Raw genomic sequence first — 16,027 nt, 5'->3', positions numbered from 1 at the left:
TGATGTCAACGGGGCTTAACCTTTCAAGAGAACATTTAAGATACGATTGAATCCAACTCATATATCCCAAATATTGTTCCCAATTCTTTAACTCATGTATCACACACACAGATTTTGATTCCACCATTTAAGGATGGTTACTCTGAGTTCGTTCTACGAGTCCTCAGAATCTATGGTTCATCCAACACAGTCGCGGGTGAGTGTGTCAACAACTACTTTTGGCTTCTTGTCTCGAAAGCTTTTTGACTGTGAGTAAATGCGTCAAACCATATAGAACAGAAATCTAAAGAAGACGGATTTCCTGTCTCGTCTCCTCTTACGACAGCTCCCGTCTTTTTACTGTGCTACTCCGTCAGGTATAAAGAGATCGGTCGAGTATGTAGGAGTGTACTCTATATATCATCATGCACCGAGTCTTCTTTCTCCTGTACAACTGCAGCGGCTTTGATCTGTTACAGGATGAGCCCGACCTGTGATCCCCTGTGATTCTATCTTGCTCTCGGCTCCCATACCTGGCACGAGTAATCTTGCATTTTGTTGGTCACTTCGTTCTTTGACGGACTGGGAATTGGTTTTCTCCCCCAAAAGGGCCTTGTGACGAGACCCTGATTGGGGGAGTACTAGTGGTGTTCCTAAGTAGTTGTATATGGATTCTTCCACAAATTGAGGGAATTTTTGTTGTCAGGCTCAAGACAAGCACTTAATCCTTGCTGCAACAGTAGTCGAATTGCTCTTGCACAGTTGTTTCATCTTTTTCTTTCTTTACAATTCATCCTTCCGGTGTTTGCGTTTGGTTTGGAGAATCTCGATCCTTGAACTCTCTAGAGAGGTTTAAGCATCTGTTCCTTGTGGCCTTGAGCAATTACTGAGCTGTGCCTATTTTCCTGTTATGGATTCAAGAGCAGTGGTAGCATCTGAGTCCTGTGGAGGATGGTTGTGTTGCGTGCTAGCTTTTCGAAGATTTGGGGGTTGAGGAATGATGTGAAGCCAGCCATGGCCGGCTCTGCTGATGGTTTTGTTGTGTGGAAGGATTTCCCCAGGGGTCTCAAGATTCTCCTCCTCGACAAAGATGCGCCATCCGCTGTCGAAACGAAGTCGAAACTCGAAGAAATGGACTACGTTGGTACTTCTCAGAGCTTATTTTAGTATCTCAGGCTGCTATTTCTCTTCTCATCTGTCATCTTACATGTAATCCAGAATTGCATTATGCTTGAGTGATTGATTGATCTCTGCATAGGTGGATTATTACAGCATACTAAGCATTTTTCGGTTCTTTGTAGTTTCTTTGTATCATAATGAGGAAGATGCACTGGAAGCAATTTCAAAGGACGCTGAGAGCTTTCATGTTGCTATTGTGGAGGTGATAACTTTGACTACTCTTACCGCAAATTTTACTACAGAAGATAATTAGGTTTCACAAAAGCCAACTTTTGCAGGTGACAACTAGTGATAACTGTGGGAGTTTCAGGTTTCTTAAGATGGCTAAAGACATTCCTACCATTGGTTAGTAAAGCTGCAAACTCTTCTACTTGCTGCTTCTGCAATTACTATTTGCCAGTACACCAGAGTTGAGTATGCACTTGGTTTTACACTTTTCTGGAAACAACAAAGACCTGTTCTCTCCTAAACATATAATTGATTTCTGCTTTTTTATATGCACTCCTGTGTTTACTTTTCAATGATTATCTGAAATTAGGTTCTGATCACATTACATCCGAGTGAAATTGGTTAAAGTCCATGTCGGATTAATTAACTTGAAATAAGTTGTTTGTTCCGATAAGTCGAAACTCTAAGATAGGAGCAGTGCATTTCTACATTGACAATGAGGATTTTGACGATGTCTTATCTGTTGCAGTTATTTCAGATGTACACTGCCTAAGCACCATGATGAAATGCATAGCGGTGAGTTCAACAAATTTCATGGATTGTATAACCATGACCTAATTTGTTTCATCCCTCACATACTATAGCATGCATATATGTCACTATTTATTTTCTATGCTTATATTCTTACATTCAACATGGTAAAAAATTTTCTTCTTCATCTTTCTCATGACATCTATGCCATATTGTGCAGCTTGGTGCAGCAGAGTTTCTTCAGAAGCCAGTCTCTGAAGACAAGCTCAGGAACATATGGCAACATGTGGTTCAAAAGGTGCCCTTGGATCTCATGAAGTACCTATAATTAACAGCACTGTTTTAGAGAATAACAAGTTAATTTGTCTAGAACAGGCCTTCAATGCAGGGGGCAATGAATTATCCAAATCACTGAAGCCTATTAAGGACACCGTGGTTTCCATGCTCGAAAAACAGTCAGAAACAGAAGAGCACAAAATTAAAGAAGAAGAATCAGAAAAAGATGACAAATATGGATGTGAGAAAACAATGGCAAATGACAGGTTCTCAGCACCATCAACTCCACAACTGGAACAAGGAGGAAGGTTTCCGACAAATGGAGAGTTTCATGAAATAACACACTGCTCAATTGCTAAAGAATTGCCACAACCAGGGAAGCACAGTAGCTCTGTGTCAAAATCTGTCGGGAATACATGTGATAATTCGGTTAGCGTTGCTAACAACAAGGATGTCTTGCCTTCTAAAGCTGAAGCTGAAGAAGAGGTGAATTCGGTCGATGGTTCTAAAACTGATGAGTGCAGTGCCGTTAAAGAAGGTTTTCTACCTTCTCATTTTCATAGCATGGATGATCTACAGAAAAACAGATTGTCCTATTTAGATGGTGCCAGAAACAACAGAAAGAAAATGAAGGTATTACTTTATAAATTCTTGCAGCAATGCCATCAAACATCAAATGGCTGCACATTTTTTGAGTTCAGGTTTGAGTGCCTTGTTTCTGAGTTTCATATTTTTTCATGGCAGTGGACATGATTGCAGTTTTTAAATTTCCCGGTATTGCAGGTAGACTGGACTCCGGAACTTCATAGGCAGTTTGTGCAGGTAGTAGAACAGCTGGGAATAGATCAGGCAATTCCCTCCAAGATTGTCGAACTGATGAAGGTGGAGGGTCTAACAAGACATAATGTTGCTAGCCACTTGCAGGTTCATACAAAACATTCACTTTTGGGGAGAGTAGGTTATACCTTCAAATGAATTTCCACATTTTCGATGTTGGCTAGTTAAAAATATGACTGGAGTATTCCTGGTGCACAGATGATTGCATGAATTTTAGGATTAGTCATACTCTCATCGATAATTGCGAAGAACTTATGATGTGATTGCACCTTACGGAAACTAGGTTAAGCATGAATCAGTCGTTAATTCGCTGATGCTTAGAGCAAGTGGATCTGCAACCTTGAGGATCTAAATGAATGATATATCATACCAAATTCTGCAGACCATAATGATTAAGCAGACCAGTCAAGTGTGAGAGAAACATTTTAAAAAATCATCTAGCAAATGTACGCATCTTAGCCTTATTGCAATCACTGTGATTGCATTGCTACCTCAAGCAATTAAAAGACGATCTTAAATTTTATATGGCAGAACTCTTCTCTTCCTGCTCTTCATGCATTAGTAACCAGTTCTGCACTGACAACAATATGTCTTGCAGAAGTATCGGATGCATAGAAGACATGTTTTGCCAAAAGATGAAGATAGGAGATGGCAAGCAGATAAAGATCCTACTCAAAGGGGTTACATACCAAGACCAATTTTGGCCTACCCTCAATATCATCCCAATTGTGGTGCTCCGACAAATCAGATCTATCCTTTTTGGGTTCATCCAAATTACCACAGCCATGGTGTCGGTCAAGCTGGTTATACAAGATGGCATCCACCTCCTCAAAGTTGGCCCTGGAAGACCTATCCTGTGGTAATGGTTCTCTTCTAACTAATATACTAATGATGCTACTATGATATGTTCTAATCCTTTCTGACCGAAAAAAAAAGATGAAAATATTGTGAACAGCTGTGTGTGTTGAAATGATTGACATGCCTTTAAATTTGTTGACTAGGCTAATATCATGTCTCTTTTACATGCATTTACTAATATACTGCATAGCAATGAGAAATGTTGCCTATTGCCATGTTTCAGGCTCATGCTGATGCATGGGGCTGTCCTGTTCTTGTCACCCAATATGGCCAGTATCCGATGTCTTCACCAGTGAGTCAGTCACTTTGATTAGATTACCTTACATGTAATTGTGAGTTTAAATTGTACCTGAATTGTGTTAGATTGTACAGCTGCAGAGATCCCTGATGTATAGTGATTTTGATACGAGCGGAGAAAGCAATGGGATGTTTCAAGAATCCTATGGTCTGCATCAGGTAAAAGCACCACACCATTAGCCTCTTAAACTAAGTTTTACTTTTGCCCACCTCTGTATTTATCAAGTACTGTATATTGGCTCAAGAAGATGAAAACATAAATGAATAATCAAGTAGAACTATGTCGTAATTAGAAATACGTAAAGCGATCTTCTTTACTTTGGCTTATATTTTACTTGGAATTTCAATACTGCACGCATAGTTTGAATGGCAATACCTGATCTGATACTTGGATGAGCGAGTGAATGTTCAAGCATTAGAATTATTATGCATGGATATCTCTCATTAGGATGAACAACTTGCTGAGAACAAAAGAGCACATTTAGCAGGTCCTGTCTATTGTGTCTTGATTAGGTTATCTCCAGTCAAGATCATGGTATTTGTTGATCACTAAGCAAGACAAGCACATGCAATATTTTTCTTTTGATGAACAAGTTCATGCAGCCTATTTGCATTGATCTGTCAAACACATTATAGTACAATGTACATTGCATTCCTCCACACACATGTTAATACTAGTTGTCCTGTGCTACGAAGCACTACAGATGTGTCTTCTCTTCTCTTCTCTGCATCTTGTGATTCGAATGGCAGGTGGAAGAGGCGATCGATCGTGCCATAAAAGATGTGATGAGCAAGCCATGGCTCCCCCTTCCCCTCGGCCTCAAATCACCATCCGCCGAGGTGGTGCTCGCGGAGCTCCACCGGAAGGGCATCTGTACCGTCCCTCCCTCCACCCCCTCTACTGATCCCCACTCCTGTGGCTGACTCCGCCGCCGGAGCTGGTGGGCTCGGCCTAATCGGTGGCTACGGGGCTTAATTCATCATCTCATGAGAGCATAATGGGGATTGTGGCTGTGAATAGAAGAAGTCTGCTGTTGTTAAACCAAGACATTGGGTCCTCATTTGTGTGACTGTGCTTTATCCTTTTGGCCTCTCCCTTCAAGAATTATGTTATTTGTCAGCTTTCTGTAAGTAGTGTATTGCTACAAAGTGCATACATACCAGCAAAGATGACCGACCCTCTTAGGACATGTCTTGAATCATTGACGCAATTCGATTTTAATTTTGGATCGATTTATTTTTATTTGGACCAAAACATCATCACCCCTATCAATTTATATGATTGGTAAAGCTAATCAGAAACACTACACAGAATCTGAGGATAAAAGAATTTGATCAAATAAATCCACTTTCTGTTTTTTTTTTTTCTTTGTACAAATTGCTAACTCTTTGGGTATAATTGATGGATAAATAAAAAAGGCCTACCACTAAGAAAAATAAAGACTGCGCTTATCTTCCATCGGTCGACTCCGCCGCCTCATTTATGCAATCCATATCGTGCCTCGGCGCATCGGACGGCGCATCGATGACAGCTTTCGTCGCCGCCCTCCCGGTGCCCCCGGGAGATTCCGTCGCCTCGTCGAGCGTCTTCCTCCCACGCTATGAAAACGGCTCCTCGCGGCTGGCCGTCTCCAAGCCTTCCTGGATCGTCCGAACGGAGGTAAATCGCCAGGGCGACACCTTTCCTTTTTCCTAAACCATTCGTGCCTTTATTCTGTGGTGTTCTCGTCGAGATTTGCTTTTAGTGCGTAAAAGGAGAATCTTTACGGATCTAAAACGAGGTGACACCTCTAGGGTTCTGGTTTTTACAGTGATGTGAGTTGTAGACCTTCAAATTTTATGCCCCAGCAGTGGTCTTCGATCAGGAGGATTGTGTAAGGACACTTTCTTGGTTTGATTTCTATTCTCTCGTGTGGTTTACATGGTTATGGCCTCATTAGTCCTCTGTCTAAAGATACTCATGTATGTGTTGGGCGTGTTGTGCCTTGAATGATTATACAAGCCATTACGATGTTTAGAACTGCTGAATCCTGATGTTCATAAAATTCGATAGCAATTAGAGAATCTCTGATGTAAATCTGGACCTTTTTGAGTTGAATTAGAACACCTCATATATGTGATGATTACTAGGGCAAAAATTTAACGATAAGATTTTGGATTGCTATCGTTATTATTTCTATCCCTTCACAACTGAACAAATCACAAAACCTGCAAATTAGTTTAACAATGATATGATTCTGGGTAAGTTTCGTTAGTTCTGTTGATTGGAGCTTACCACATTGATTTGAAAAATCAACAAATTTTCACTCTTTTTTGCCGGGATTGTTTGTGATGTCCCTATGTATATGCTGTCCATTTTTATCAGATTTCTATCATTTTTTACCGATGTTTGTAGATGCATAACAATGTTTGTATAGTATGAACTTTTACCCCAATTACGAGATATGGATTAACAGCACAAACGATAACAAAATAGTTCGTTGTTAACGCCATACTACTTATAACAGATTATCACTTATAAAATAACTGTTTGATGAGTAAATTGTTCATCACAAATTTTCTTGACAAATGACACTTTGTCCCACATTAAACCTTTTTCAGAGTATAGATCCCCCTTCTCAACAAGTTAAATACCACTCATTAGAAGTTATGTAACCATGTTACTTTAAAATTTTATAACAATTATTCGGATTAGATAAAGATAGAAAAACATGGATTTGTTTACGGTAAAACCAAGTGAAAAAAAAGATAATCAATAAAAGATGAACAATACACAGAACTTAATATATGAGCTTTTTTGGGATTTTCACAAAATTTGTAAGGTTCAAATTTTTTAACATCTACATACAGTATAATAAAAAAAAAAAGAGTAAAAAGGAAAAAGGAAAAACAATGCCTTTCTTAGATTTTTGGCATTGATTATAAACTTAGAATCCTAAACTCTTTGCTTCTTTTACCACATCCACTTGCGCCAGCCTTTCAATTTAGAAGAAAACTGAACAATTTGCTGCAATTAATTCAGACCTGACCTGTTACTGGAATCTTATGTATATTTTCAAGGGATCACCAACAGATCATTAAGTTCTTAACATGATCAGTCTTTAACCATGAGTTTGTTGCATCCTATTTCTTTCAAATAGTTCTGATCTGAATGATGCTCTATGTCAAAGAAAAGCATGCAAAATCATCCTCCAATGCTTTGACTCTATTCAAATTTTATTGTCTTTCATGAGAAAAATAAATTTATTATTTGCTTATCCTCCATTCCACTAGTCAGGTTAGTTATCCACTAGTCTCAGATCCAATTTTTAATCAACATATAATATCATGTAAGCATGTTGATATGATTGGGCGGAGTATTAAGATCATGTCAAACTCTTTACATGTATGTTTATCTGGTCTAATTCATTCCTGATTTAGATAAAATTGTTGTTCTAGGTGTATAAAGAACAAACAAGACCACAACTAGACGCATAAGGAAGTCTAATGAAGACATTTGTTACCTTTATCTTTATAAGAATTTGACATGAAGGATTTTTGTATTTTTTTTTGCAAAAGGGGAATTAAAAAGCTTTACTATGAAGTCGAAGGGACATGAAGGAACGATAGACGTTAAACATGTATTTGTTAATGTTACACTTTATGCCAGTTATTGATTACATGAAACTGTGCATTAAATATGTTAGTTGTCTTACTTGAAACTTGTCTTATTATAACTAGTGTTGCTTATATCAATAGAAACACTTTTTTTTCAGTTATATCAATCGGAAAAATTGGCTAATTTGATAGACCATGACTAACGACCCATGGGGATGGCAATGGGTGGGGTACTCTTGAACTTTCATTGTGCTCTCTAATCAACTACCTACTCTCTCACTTGAACCTATTCCATTTGGATTCAGGCACCCACTTTCCTACCTGACCCATCCCAAACCTGATAACGAGTAGTCAAACTCGATTAAAGCTGGTTAGAAAGGTGTGGGCATCCTGGAGAAACCTGACCTGCTTAAACCAAGAAGGTTAAGCTGGTGGGTGCCTAAAAACGAGCAAGGGGTGCCTGTAAAACCTCACCTTTTGTTGGCAATATACCTATCCAGTCAAGTGCTTATCAACTAATATATTGACAAACAAAGACCAATCTGTAGCATAATCCAACAAGTAAAACAAATCATATGCTTTGGGTTAAGCGAGAATAGAGGATAGGGTTAAAGCATTGGAAAGATTGTGTTGAGTAATATGAGGTGAAAAATCTACTAAACCCCCATTTGGATTCAGGTAGTGGGTACTCAATGATTAAAACCCATACTCATCAAAAACCTGGATTAATATTTACTTTGCTATCCGAACCTACCCATACCCATTTAAGGGTATCCAAACGCAGTTTAAGTGAGGTCGCACAGAAGCAGGTACCTGGAAAAATCTGATCTGCTGCCATCTTTAGTGACTTGTGAGTATCTCTTGCAAGAATCACTATATTTTAGCATGGGGGCATAAGTGGGTACTTTTTCTTTTATTGCATGAGTCTGTGCCTTGCTGGTCAACATGCCTCTATGCCAGTTGACACTAGTAAAAAAATTACTGTTATATATCAGCAACTTTGGGATGGTCTAATTTGGAAAATGTGGATCTCTTTGGCATGATCCTTTCCAATGTGCTGACATGTGGTGATTGGCACAACAATCTTGGTTTCTTTTGAAGAGTTTTTTCCTGGGTTTCCTATGACATTATTTTATTTGTTAGTTTTTGTGATGTCAACCTGAAGAAGAATGGGGTTCCAAATTTGGTTACACATAATGTGTTTAAAGCAACTCTTGTAGTTGTTACCTCTGGGTTAGATGTGGCAGATACTCACCATAAAGTATTTGGTTTCTATCAAATAATGCATCTAGTTGTCTACCCTTCAAAAGAAGACTTTTTTCTCTCTCTTCTGTTCATGTTATTGTGTTTGTGGTAGTTGGCTCAATATGGAGTGAGTCTGACATCTTAGTTTGGAAAGCATGAGTTATGGTATTTGAAGGATCGCAACGATAGGATAGTAGTATCCATTGACATATTCAAGCCTTGAAATAGATTTGAGATCTATATTGGAGAAATGAACAGGCAGTGAAGTTAGATTTAGACCCAAATTCCGGATAACTTTTTGTCTTCTTGCAACAAATTTTTTAAGATACCAAGTCCTATGCTTATATAACAAGTTTTCTGTTTTACCTTCTTGCAGTCAAATGTTAGGAGAGAGAAAATGAAGAGACCAGATCCGCCATGTGTGGTCTGTGATGGTAGTGGGAGAATTGATTGCCACTATTGTCGAGGAAGAGGTCTCTCAAAGATTTCGTCCATTCTATACTTGCACAAGTATAACAGATTTTGACCTATCTTTTTCGTCCATTTCTCATGCTATGACTTGATTTATGCAGGCAGGACGAACTGCCTGGATCTGATCATGCTCCCTAAAGGAGAATGGCCTAAATGGTGAGTCACCTAGTTAATACGTTTGTTCGTACACGGTTTGCTTCAGGCATGTTACATCTGATGAGCTGGTGCCGAAAAACCATTGACCTGCTGCAGGTGCAAGGTCTGTGGCGGAAGCGGACTTGGCCACTGTAACCGCTGCCTCGGAACAGGAGAATACCGAGATGTAATGGGATTTCATTTTATGAAGAATAATAGGGATTCAACATGATTAAGCAACCGTATCAGGTACAAACATACGTGCTAAGTAGACAATCCTTCAAGTTTGTCGCAATGTTGTCATTCGATATAATTGTTTGGCTATATCCGAAGAGGAAGTGACCATAATCCTTCGATAGATGGTCAATGATGTGTCGCAGGGAAAGCAGATGCGAGTAGTGCAAATACACCCTCGTGACAATTTCTCGAGGTTGGGCAGAAGAATAGCATCACTGGTTATCCGATATGAATGCTTCGAGTGAACCTCTGCTTTGTACACATTGAGCCTAACGAAAAAGTTGGTGGCGCAGGTGAGCTTGAACGCATTGGTTGATGGTTATATTTTGGTCAGCATATGACATGATAAAAATAAAAATAACAAACAAGTTAAAACATATTAAATAAATTAAATTGCTTTTTTTTTTTCTTTTCAGAATATAGCTTCTACGTATTGTATTCTAAAATAGTTCACCAAAATTATACTGTAATAAAGTCATAAGCATAGTGTAATATCTGAATATTCAAGCCATGACAACTGAAAAGTCAGATATCGACCATAAAATTTCACATGCAAACTCGAAACACATTGACATCCAGTTTTGTCCACTCAGAACTGCTGGTACATAAACGTATCTATGATTATTGAATTGCTAGAACTCGCAAATCTAGTAAAAGCACGCACAACAATACAGATCGGAAGAACATAAGAAATTATCATATCAGGCTGGCTGCTGGATAGATGTGGAGGGATGGTGCATGCTTACAGACACTTTAAATAAAACGACGAAATGTACCAAATATGGCGTCAGGAAAGAAGAGGAGGAGGCAAGTGAGAACTGGACAGACGATGATCTCCAGCATGAATGTGATCTCTTGCTTTTCCTTTGCTCCCTCCACGCCATATATCTGCAGGAAAGTGTTGAATGTGAAGGCCAGCAACAGAGTCCCCAACGCCATGTTATATGTGAGGCGGGCTAAGAAAAACTTGGTTGGGATGGCACGGCGGAACTTCTGCTCCTTGTACGATGAATTGACGAGGGACAGCAACAGGAACAGAGATGTAGCCGCGAATGACAACCCGATCACGTATGTGTATGACAAGGCCTTGAACATGCGTGAATCGCCAGTTTTTGGATCGTCGGTGTGGGAGAAGGAGGAGCTCATGGCGAAGACCACAGCTGCCACAGCGCTTGTACATGTCTTTGCAATCCCCACTAGTTGTTTCTTGCAACTCTTACGCATCTGTTTGTGGTTCGAAGTAAAGAGCTCTTGCGCTGTCTTTCCTTTCTTATTTCGACTATGCACTAGTTCTTTAGGAATACTTGATTGCACCATCTGCATGCGTATAAATGCTACATGAATGAATCAACTTGATCAATATGCAACTTTATGATGATTACTATTCGTTTCACGAATTGTGCTGCTACCATCACATGGTTATCATAGCTTTTCTTGGAATAAATTTTATACATATGTGTCCGTCTTCGTATCTGCCAATGCAATAAGTACCGTGTTTGGTTTTTAATCCTCAAGAGAGCACCATAAGAATCACATCTTAATTAATTAAAGAGTTGCATTGTGTGGAGCAGTAAGGAAACAAAGGAAGAAATATTATCGGAACTATATAAGAGTCTTATTGATTTAGGAGATGTTAAGAAAAAAGTTTAATTATCCAGGTTTAGGATTTAGATGAGTCCTAATCTATTCTCATAAGAGAGAGAGAGAGAGAGAGAGAGAGAGAGAGAGAGAGAGGTTTATTTCACTAATAAAATAGTTTTATTATTTATTTGTCAAGTCATTCCATTAGTATTTGGATTCCTATCCACTCATTTTGGATCCTGGTTCTCGCTAAGATACAAGGACCAAAGAGAGAAGGGAAAAAGTAGTATTTGTTGGTTATTTTGTATAATGAATGAAGAACCCACGTCCGACACCTAATGCATGTCAAAGAATTGAACGGATAAATACTTTTGAGAAGCATGTCAAAGAATTGGAGGAGGAGGAGGATGAGGGGGGCAAAAAAGTTTAGCAACTTTACCTCAAACCATACTAAATCGTAATGCAGTTGCATTGCATCCGGTGCGTCTTGCTCTTCCTTTGCTACATCAGGGCTTCCAACTGAAGCAAGATGCAGGATGGTGTTCCCGGTTTTGGGGTCGATTTTGGAAAATAACCAGGATGGTAAAATGGTTCTCATGTCCTTTATGATCTTGACAATCTCCTCGCGACGATACATGACTGCGACTTGGAGAACGTTTCTGCCCTTCGTATCCAGGTAGGTCGCTGACTGTGGGCACACTTCCAGGATCTTGCCGACGAAATCATGAAGGCCCATTTGTGCACCTAAGATCAAGGGTGGTTCATTCCATCTGTCTTCCGAGCTCGGTGACAGTGCCTTTTTTTGGGCATCACCTTCTTGTACAGTCTCCGGTGGACCAAACTTACCAAATTGGCCGTCAAGCGCTTCTGAAGTAATTGTGGGTTCCTTGTCCCTTTTTCGGGCATCACCTTCTTGTCCAGTCTCCGGTGGAGAGTCTTGTGGACCAGGTATACTGCCTTCGGTGGGATCTTTTCCAAGCACAAAGAACTCGAAGTATCCTTCTTTTGCTAAGTATTCGATAAAGTGCATTGTTTCTGCATGGTTCTTCTTCTTCCCCTCCAGACGTTGGACTCTCGGCAACACTGCACCCGTGCATGCATTTCAGTTAGCATTAATCATGTACCGTAAAAACCTAACATAAATTATTTTTAATTTTTATAAGACATACATCATTTGCTAAGAAAAGTATAGGTGTAAGAACTGTTAACTCACATTGCCTTATAATGTTATAAACCAATCGCAGAATCCAGCCAGCTGCAGGACAAAATGCATGCATAAATCAATGTTATCCTACATTTAATAACCATAACATGATAGAATAAGAACCTTTCACTTTACGATGGATGTTATTAGCAAGTAGAGAAGCTAGAACGAGTACCTGGGATTTTGGTCAACGCCAGCAGGTCTAAGAGAGTGCTGTAGTTTGATGGGAATTTTGAGCGAAAAGCCCTCGGCGAGTTATCGTCTTGTGCTACTCCAATGCTCTTGAGATTACATGTGCATGCCACAGAGAGAACCGAATCAGAGAGCTAAACGTAAACGATGTACTCATGAAACGAAGCAATGTCATGTAAAAAGTCATTCATGCATAAGCCACATACAGATCCGTTGAGTGCCACCTCTTCATCCCTTTTGTTCATTTTACTCGAGTCCTCGTCCAAGGGAATCCCTGAAATGTAAAACCAAAGAGCTCTACGAATATTCTTATGCACATTTTAATTGATTTTTTAGCCTCATCGTCGATGAGAATTATTGCTGTATGTACAGAAAAAGGAGTCGAGGCGGGTAGCACTCACATTTGTAGATGAAGGAGTCGAGGGCCTCAAGAAGTGCTTGGCTTCGGAATGCCTCTGGAATGGTCACCAACAGCTGCAGCGGAGTGAGGGCGTGCTCATTCCGGGATTCGATCTGAATTGGATAAGTCTTTGCGATCTCCAAGGCGAGTACTGCAGGCGTACCGAGATGCTAATTGAAGTTGAACTGTGTAAAAGGGAAAGAGGATGTAGCGATAGTTACCCGGCGCATTGCCCATGATGGCACAGTGCAGCATGGTGGCGCCGTCCTCCCTCCGGGCTTCCGGTGAGCTGTTCTTTTCCACCAGCAGCCAGAACATGTCCTTCAGCCCGTACAGGGCCGCCTTATGTAGCGGTATCTCCAGCTTCCCGTTCCGCTCATGAACGAGATCTGGATTCCTACGGATCAGCTCCGAGGCCACTTCTTGGTCGTCCATGGCGGCAGCTACGTGAAGCGCCGTGTCGCCGTTGAAGTTTTTGGCCTTGAGAATGTCATTTGATGATATTTTGGCCATGAGGCGGACGGCGAGCTTGGGCTTCTTGCAGGCGATGACGACGCTGAGCAGCGGGTCATTCATGAGGTTCACGCGGTTATCCCGCCCCACAAGATTCAGAAGTTCGTCCGCGTCCACGTTCTCACGGTGGATGAGCGAGTTCAGCCGGCGGAAGCGTGCCACGTCCAGGGCATGCGGTGGCTCCTCTGATCCACCGCCACCTGCGCGATGTGCAGGCTGCGATTTCCCAGGTACAGACGGCTGTTTCTCTACTTTTCTCCCTGATCCGGTGCCTACATCAGCAGCAGGCGTCAGCTTTTGGGTGGTGGAAGGAGCCGCCATATCCAAAACACGCCGAAGGGAGCCGCTCCTTTCGCTACCTTCTCACCGACCACAAAATATATATGGTGCAGTTGCTATATGGTGCGCACAACTCGTTCGTACGCCTTCGCCTCCAGATTTCTACTGCGAAACTAAAGCAACCTGAATGCCTGCCTTAACAAGCAGACTAGCTGATCCTTTTGGCTCTCATCCATCGTCGAACACCTCCTTCCCCCTTGGTTTTTGTAGGTCATGCTCATCGCAAGTCTTCGGAGTTGAGAACCCATTGGTTGGTCTCCGTCTACATCTCAGTCACAAAAGATTCGACAACAAATTAATCGTATGTTACAGAGGCCAACCTACTAATGAATAATTCACATACGTTAAAGCTATACAGCAGCTTTAACTTGTGGGTCAACGATTCTTTCTCCACAGGAAACAATAATCCGGAAGCTTGCACCCAAAGCTCTACTTGTGGGTCTCCACCGATCATTCAACTTGCACCTTATAGAAAAGGTTTTGTAGATCATACTCATCGCAAGTCTTTGGAGTTGACGACCCTTTGGTTGGTCTCCTACGCACCCGTGGCAACATCTCTTTATTGAATCTTTTAGTCCCAACGTTATCAGCAGGCTGCAAAAGGCCATCATTTGTAGCTCCAAATCACGTTATCTTTGACTGGGTGTCGTTTGCTTTAGTGACAAGCTAAAAGATATTTATTATTCGAATCTGCGTTGGCATGATTTAATTACATCAACAATTACCGGAAACTGACATGACATCCCAAGTAAACTAATCATCTCCATCGGTCAACCAATAAATATAAATATAATTAATAGTTTCTTCCAACATATCACTTTCAGTCTCACGTCATATGGCGAAAAGATATAGCTTGGTGAAACGGAGACGGGGACGGGGTACCAAACACTTGTTTAACTATCATATAGCTTGACATTGACATGAAAACGAACCAAAAGAAAACGAGTAAATAACAAAGAATCGGTTGCAGTCTCAATTATAGTATTAACGAACAACTTCTTTTCTCAAGCTAATAGGGATTTTACTAGAGTTGACATGACAGGAGGTCGTCGGAGAGGAGCTTTTTTTTTTTTTTTTAATACCTCATGTTTAATAGGATTCTTTATATATAAATAAAAAAAAGCTGAAGTGATTTTTTTATAAAAATTTTAATAATACCTTTGAACCAGACTATTTTGAACCTGACTGATTAGCGGGTTGAGTCGATCTGGATTAGATCGATTTGGGTCGAATCCCTTCGGATCGGGTCGGGGGTCAAGCCAGATCCCTTACATTGGAGTTATACTCGAATTTACTAAGATATATTAATTTTTATATAAACTTATTATAAAATAAAAAACTAGTAAATTTATTTTGTTAGAATCAAATTATTGTAGAATTCTCAAAGTTTTGATGATTAATTATCCTAAATATATCTAAAAGTAAAAAAAATTAATATTAAAATAAGTTAGGTAATCGAACTTAATTTATTTCAATTTCAAGTATAACTAAGTCAATATAGGAAATAAAAAATAAGAGATGTAGAATTTTATGATTAGTTTTGTGATGAATTTAGGATAATTTTATAAAAAAAATAATATTTTTTTAAAACGTTCTTTGAATGAGAATGTAATAATATATTTTGAATAATTTAGAATATTTTTTTATATAAAAATTAATATATATTTTATATATAAATATATTAATTTTATGTAAAAGGTAATTGGGAAAGGGCGAGCAGCAGTTGGACAGTTTTAGAGAAAGGAATCAAAGGAGCCGAGCACAAGTTGGCTTCGGAAGAGGATGGTAACCATCAGCTGCAACGGCGTGAATCGGATGTCCATAACCTTTCGCACCTCATAAATAAGCTTCTTCCTTTTCTTTTCATTTTTTCTCACTGTATTATTCTCGTGGCAGGTCTTTGGAATAGACGAGCATTGCTGCTCGTTAGTTTGTCTTCTTCACTCGGATCATTTCTATCTTTTCTTAAATTTTTCTTATTTGAATCC

General features: G+C 39.8%; 2 protein-coding genes across 6 annotated transcripts; one reads left to right on the top strand and one right to left on the bottom strand.

The window, feature by feature from the left end:
- The first annotated feature begins 201 nt into the window (after positions 1–201).
- Positions 202–5,315, top strand: LOC135585796 (two-component response regulator-like APRR2). 5 transcript variants are annotated; one of them, XM_065096802.1, is made up of 12 exons: positions 202–356; positions 440–1,119; positions 1,281–1,360; positions 1,424–1,503; positions 1,856–1,902; positions 2,078–2,155; positions 2,233–2,766; positions 2,917–3,087; positions 3,569–3,829; positions 4,052–4,120; positions 4,192–4,284; positions 4,876–5,315. In XM_065096802.1, exons 2-12 carry the CDS (start codon positions 931–933, stop codon positions 5,047–5,049), a joined length of 1,776 nt encoding a protein of 591 aa, XP_064952874.1. In that variant the 5' UTR covers positions 202–356; positions 440–930; the 3' UTR covers positions 5,050–5,315. The 5 variants fall into 5 exon arrangements, with proteins under 5 accessions (XP_064952874.1, XP_064952876.1, XP_064952875.1 ...); XM_065096804.1 differs by lacking the exon at positions 202–356 and having other exon boundaries at positions 367–1,119; positions 4,201–4,284; XM_065096803.1 differs by lacking the exon at positions 202–356 and having other exon boundaries at positions 367–1,123; positions 1,437–1,503.
- Positions 5,316–10,563: 5,248 nt separating this feature from the next.
- LOC135604858 (uncharacterized) lies at positions 10,564–14,326 on the bottom strand. The gene is made up of 7 exons (XM_065094514.1): positions 13,409–14,326; positions 13,189–13,338; positions 12,994–13,061; positions 12,771–12,876; positions 12,605–12,646; positions 11,831–12,474; positions 10,564–11,127 (listed from the first exon to the last, which is right to left on the bottom strand). Exons 1-7 carry the CDS (start codon positions 14,019–14,021, stop codon positions 10,564–10,566), a joined length of 2,187 nt encoding a protein of 728 aa, XP_064950586.1. The 5' UTR covers positions 14,022–14,326.
- Positions 14,327–16,027: the final 1,701 nt, after the last annotated feature.

Source organism: Musa acuminata, chromosome BXJ2-2, assembly GCF_036884655.1.
Source record: "Musa acuminata AAA Group cultivar baxijiao chromosome BXJ2-2, Cavendish_Baxijiao_AAA, whole genome shotgun sequence".
Classification (NCBI taxonomy): Eukaryota; Viridiplantae; Streptophyta; class Magnoliopsida; order Zingiberales; family Musaceae; genus Musa; species Musa acuminata.
This window is presented reverse-complemented; position numbering and strand designations above follow the sequence as displayed.